This window comes from Tupaia chinensis, unplaced genomic scaffold, assembly GCF_000334495.1.
Source record: "Tupaia chinensis unplaced genomic scaffold, TupChi_1.0 Scaffold000527_1, whole genome shotgun sequence".
In the NCBI taxonomy this organism is placed as follows: domain Eukaryota; kingdom Metazoa; phylum Chordata; class Mammalia; order Scandentia; family Tupaiidae; genus Tupaia; species Tupaia belangeri.
Genome location: NW_006160040.1, coordinates 444,659 through 451,129, shown reverse-complemented (window position 1 = coordinate 451,129; position 6,471 = coordinate 444,659). Strand labels below are relative to the sequence as shown.

At 41.3% G+C, this 6,471-nt stretch overlaps 1 protein-coding gene across 1 annotated transcript in view; it reads right to left on the bottom strand.

Moving 5' to 3' along the window:
• Nucleotides 1-2,954: 2,954 nt before the first annotated feature.
• The window catches only part of LIN28B (lin-28 RNA binding posttranscriptional regulator B), a 131,286-nt gene continuing 127,769 nt past the window's right edge, over nt 2,955-6,471 (bottom strand). Inside the window, exon 5 of the mRNA XM_027775099.1 lies at nt 2,955-4,688. Within this exon, the coding sequence (XP_027630900.1) occupies nt 4,322-4,688 (367 nt within the window). The 3' untranslated portion in view covers nt 2,955-4,321. The remainder of the gene's footprint in view (nt 4,689-6,471) is intronic.

Sequence of the window (6,471 nt, the reverse complement as noted above, 5' to 3'; positions counted from 1 at the left end):
TGACTGTACACACGTGAAATGCCGTTCTGAACATCTACTCCTTTTTTGTCCTTTAAAAACATAGAGTTCAAGTGTTTTTATTTTCACTTGTAAACAACACGAGTCAAAATGGACAATGAGGTCATCTAAAATACTACACAGGATAATTTAAAAACACTAGATAAAACACCATATTAAAGACATACAGAAATCAGGGTTCACTTTGGTCTCTAGAATGGTTAGAGTGGTTAATACCAAAAAAAAAAAAAAAAAAAGCAACACATACTAATTAAAGCCAGCTTGGTGGTAGGTGCCAGTGGTTGATAGATACAAGTGATTTCAAGAGGTAGTCAACACCATCATTTTCAAGCTGGTATTTCTCGCAAGTGTTAAGCCACAGGTGTATTCAGTGTAGTAATACTTTCTCACAGTACAGCACTGGACCCTAACTTTGCAGCTTCGTCCCATATACGAAACTTAACAGAGTCACAGGTCCACCTCTCACTCCAACTGAACAGCTATGACGCAGATCACATAACCACCACATCTTAAAGAGGCTGTTGACAGTTATGCAAGACAGAATTTGATACTTTTAACAAGTTGTTCTTCTCTAAAACAAATAAATCTCATTAAGACATCTAGAAAATTAAAGTCAGTGCAGCTGCACTTGTACACACTTTCCCAAATTTCATAACCAAAGGGGAAATACACATATATATTTTATGATAAACATTTCTTAGAGAAAACAGATAAATTAATTTAAATTAACTTTAAGACTTAATGAGATTTCCCATGTCCTGTATAATTCATCTTATAATTGAACGTTACAAAGTCTATTAACACTTACAGGCTTCTATTCACAAACTAAATACAACCAGCAGTAACTTGGGGTCGCACTGGTGCAAAATAAATTCTGAGCCACAATACAATAACAACAAATCGGCAAAAAAAAAAAATAATAATAAAACCTTTATCTGGAGGTGGACTGATGCTAATAACATGACACTTCTTGATCTTCCTTACATTGCACGCTAAATTTCCAAGTTAGAAGCAGGTAAAAATCTTTCAATTGTAAAAATACTTCCAAAGCCTTTTAAAGATCAGAAATGTATAAAAATGTTTCCACTATCACCTGTCATGTAAATAGCTCATAGGGCTAAGAGCCTGGTGGCGCATCTCTTAGAAATTATATTTATGGTGATATGAGGGTGAAGGCAAGAGGCAACTTAATTCACAGACTTGCTGTCCTGCCTTTAGTAACCTCTGCCAACTGATGCTTTGCACAGACCCTCAGCCCACAGTGGCTGGGGATGGCACTGCAAGTGTGCACGACGGCTCTTGGCAAGTCAGTGCTAGTTACATGCCTGGGGCTACGATGCTGCAATTCGCTTGACTTCAGAGCAGCACAGACACTTAAATGAGGGAGACTGGCATCTTTTATACTGTTTGCCCAGCATGAATAAATTCACCCACCAACCCCCCTCCTACTGCCACCCCTCCTAGCCTCCCACCTCTGGGCAAGGCAGCTATTTTCAAGATGGTTTCTGTGGTTCCGTTTTGCTTAAGTTGAGGAGTGCTCATAATTCTTTAAATACATGATAACTTCGAAGAAATGACCGGAGACTTTGCTAACTAAAACGAGATGCTTCACTATTCACAAGTGTTTGTCAGAAACATGCAATTGTGAATTGCTATCTATAACACAGATAAAAAGGTTCTGTACCAGAGAATTATCAGCCACCTGTAAGGCTGGAGCAGCATAAAGGTATGCTATGTATCAACATGAGGTAGCCTTTTGCTGTAAACAGAATAATAGTTCACCCATGGAAATGAACAGTGTGCTCACATCAGTGATATTCACATATGACGGAGTTGAGTTCTCTTCACGTGAAATAAAAACAGGAGAATGGTATCTGCTATTCAAAAATGTTGATCTATGTCAAACTCAGAGGTAGTTACTAACATCAGTACATAATACTTAAAGGTGTATGTTATTTGGTTTTTTTTGAGTAAGCAGGAGTGGAGACTAGTCTGTAAAGAAACAACATTATATGGTTATGTTCCCTGAGCAAAGTTCTTTGTCCTGAGTATGTTATGGAATAGTGATAATATTCTCATATAAAAAATAAACTCCAGCTTTTCATCCTAACATAGGTTTGGTATGTGCTTTTAGTTCAGTCTAGTAAGATGTTGAAAATGATTACAAATTGCACCCATTAGGTCCACAGTTCTCAAGTGTTCCTATGTTATTTGTGTTTCGCTAAGATCTCAGCTCTGAACTTTCTTATGTAAACAGGGAATGTCCAATTTTCAAGTCCATACTTTCCTATTTCTATAAGGTCAAGGAACTTTGGTTTGAATTTTCAAAGTGACTTATCATGTTTTGCATTTTTACTGTTAACCTGCTAAAAAATTAAGCAATGCCACTTTGATTTGTCTACATAATTTAAATAAGCATGAAATCCTCACACACGCAAGGAAGTACTTCTCTACTGCTATATCACATTCAATATCGTCAAAAGTAAGCTTTGCATCACGGCCCACGGATATCTCAGTATCTACCATGGCGATTCTCACACGCACTGTCATGACCTCCAAGCCGAGTTGTAAAGGACCGGTGTGGTCCAGCCTGAGGCATTTATTCTGATGGTGGCTTGCTGAAACAACAGCGACACAAGTCTACCATGACAGGGCAAGTGGGACAGGGAAGCATAAACTGTTCAGCAGAATATATCTCATTTGAGTCACATTATTTTCTCTTCTTTTGATTATCTGAGCTTATGCCAACAGGCCCATACAAAACTATTTATTGCCAATATTAAAACATTATAATTAGTGGGTACCTTCATGGAGATGTTTTGGAAAATTTCCTGTAATAATCTAGAACCAGGATGACCCCAAACTAAAATTTTTTCCCATGACTGAAATCCAAAGGCGCCAATCACAGTGCTTTACTATAACTGAGAACAGACATGGGAAGATTCTCTATCCCAGCACTGAACGGTCACCCTGAAAGTTCCATCCAGGCTCCTTCAGCACAGGTACTGCAGTAACTCCCGTGAGAGCAATTTTATCGTAGCAAATACTCCTAGCTAGCTGGTGGGTGGGTCTTGGTACCTGTACCCGGATTGGTCACACTGGTAGCGTCCCACCAAACACTGCGCTTTTTAGTATCATTCACAGGTCATGTGTATTGGGCAGTTGTGGGTAGTGCCACATAATTTCCATTTTCAACCCCAGTATTTTATTCAGTTCCATGCTGCTTTCGTTTGTTTTAGAAACAAATTAGGTAACTCTCCAGGAGGAATTAAAACAGTCACCAAAAATAGACACGAAATGATTGGAGTTTTCCTCTCAGGTCTTCAGTAGTAAGTCAGGAGGGCTTCCTGCTCTGAGTGACGGTTAGAGGACTGACCGAATCAAGGGAGGCTGCCGCTGCCACTACCCTTAAAGCGCCTCACAACACGCAGAAGACTACAGTGAGCTGGTATCAAAATACCACAGGGAACAATCAGGTCACTACATTTATACATTACCCCCCCTCCATTTCTCTTAATAGGCATCTAATTTACAATCAAAACACAGAATTAAAAACACTGAAATATCGGCACAGGAATTACACATTCATTGTCTTTTCTGGAGCTATGTATTCCAGAATGAAAAAAAGCTTATGGCAGTCAGAGGCATATGGAGTTTCAGTACTGCCTTCAACAGGAAAACGAAAATACCGCTCCGCAGATATCAAGAAAAAGAGGCGAGAAACTCAGAACGGGATGACTTAAATACCTAGTACCCTATGATTGGCAGCTTTGAGATCTGAAGTATCCTTTGGTTCACACAAAAGATAACAGTCATGTTTTATTTTTATATACTAGAAAAGAAGTGGTATTTTAAGAAAAAAAATCGAGGGGTTATTTTCAAAATCATCTAAAATGCTTCACATGCGGTTTCAGTTCTTGGAGGTGATCGATGATGTGAGGGAGGGTGTGTGCTTTTACTTACACACATATACAAAGACAAACCCTCTTTATATATGTGTCCCTATGTAAAATCCTCATCCACACACACACACACACACACACACACACACACACAGACTCAGGCTCACCCCTTCTCATACATGCACCTATGGACATACAAGTATCTTACTCTGAGAAATGTTAACACATGACACCCTGCTCAAATGGAATTTGCTTAGAGTGATTTGTCTGTTTAAAAAATTCACAGTTCCTCAACAGTAGTTAAAATCCCAGATCAACTGATATTTGTGAAATACTGTTCCCCTAAACTTGCATGAGGTAGACTTCCCAACTGGGTAAAGAAAACGATACATTACGAAGTGTTAAGTCTTTTTCCTTTTTTGAACCAAAGGCCCCTTTTTGTTCTGCTCTTCTGGTGCTGCAGACAACTTTGCGGAGGCTTCCTGAGGTGACCTGCCTGGCCGTTCTGAGGTCTCGGCCCTCGCCTCCTGAGGAAACGGCGGTGATGCACAGCCATGGCCTCCTCCCGCTTCTCGAGGGAAGGCCGACGTGCATGGCTGGGCCTCTGCTTCCTGTCTTCCCTGAGAGCTGGCGGGCAGCTGTGCCACAGTTCTGTGCGGGCAGTTCGCCACCATGTGCATGATACTCTGACAGTAATGGCACTTCTTTGGCTGAGGAGGTAGACTACATTCCTTAGCATGATGATCAAGGCCGCCACAGTTGTAGCATCTGCAAGCAAGAACAGTGAGTATATCTGAGAAATGAGCACCATGGATCACAAAATACCTAACTTCCCTCCCAAAAAAGAAAAAAAGCCAAACTCATGAAAACACATAAACTGTCAATGAGATCAAGTTATTTTCATGTGTGGTCTTAAAAATATAGAATGTTATATATACTGGTTATGCCAGCTACTTCAGACTATCATCATCAAAATACTCCAGTAAAGTTACAAAAGTAGTTGTGGGAAAACCTCAGCTAATGAAAAACAAGAGTACTGAAACATGAAAGAACGTTTAATCCCTCCTGTGTAGAAACGACTCCAGTTAGGTTATGGTAAAGTAACAGTTTAGCCCGCTAGAGGGCAGCCAACAGTCAACAACAACAAGTAAACCTATCAACTAGCTTTTTTTTTTTTTTTTTTTTTTGAGAGGTTTTCGCTATAGAGCGCATGCGCTCGCCAGACAGACAGAGAGAGACATAGAGACAGAAAGCGAGAAATCACCCCCCAGGGGGGATGGTCACGCCGCAATCCCTTCTCCATTCTCCTCTCGGGATCTTGGGCACGCACGCACACGCACCTGGCCTGAGTTTTAAGCCACCGGGTCCGGGACGCGAAGCGCGGTTGACTATGTGGGAGTCCAGCGACATAGCCATTACGCTAACTGCTGGTTCCCAACATACATTCATCTTTAACAATTAAATGTACACTAGGGACATGGCTTTGGACTAGATTTTTGTTTTATGGGGCAGTGGGCACATACGCCCATCAGAGGAAGAGAAAGCACCCCTTACCAAGGCCTGGTTACACTACATCCTTTATTTTCTCCTCCATTTCTCTATCTTGTCAAAATTTTGGGCATGCACACACATGTGCCCAGTGTGTTCTTCAAGCCTCTGGGGCCAGGACTTGAACCACAGTCAATCATGTAGGATCCTTTTTTCTAGGCAGAACACTTCACCACTGACTACCGGGCTGGTCCAAGATGTTAGCAATCTGACTCAATCTCTAAAAGCCGAGCAAGGAAAGTATCTGGAAGATATATTCACTTAATTTTGATCAGCTTTTCTTTCCTTTAAAAGTTCATATTAAAACAAAAGATCATAAAGTGAAGAAATTAAGAGAAATTTGTATTTACCAGGGTTTTTCTTCTGATTGCTGAGTAGAGAATTTGCTTATAGAGTTTTCTCCAAATGAAATATTTTAAGGCCTTTCTGTTAAAGCTACTTTCCAAATACTTGTATGATGCCATAATTCTCATTATGAAGCACACATAGCAATAGGCCAATTTTTTTTTTTGTTTTTTTTTTTTGGAGAGGTTTTCACCATAGGGCGCGTGCGCTCGCCAGACAGACAGAGAGAGACATAGAGACAGAAAGCGAGAAATCATCCCCCAGGGGGGATGGTCAAGCCGCAATCCCTTCTCCTCCATTCTCCTCTCGGGATCTTGGGCACGCACGCACATGTGCCTGGCGTGAGTTTTAAGCCACCAGGTCCGGGACGCGAACCGCGGTCGACTACGTGGGAGTCCAGCGGCATAGCCATTACACTAACTGCTGGTTCCCAGGACACAATGTTTTTTAAATGATAGTTATAAAATAGCTGCAGTGGCACAAACTGTGTAAGGCTGAGGCTGCTAGGAGGCCCAAGTTGGTCCAGGAACCAACCTAATCATCTGGGCATGACAGCCCTGCCCTGTAAACCTCGCCACCTCGGGAGGCTGGCACAGGAGGATCACAACATAGCAAGACCTTGTTACAACTTCTCTCATCCTCTCTCTTTCACTCTCCT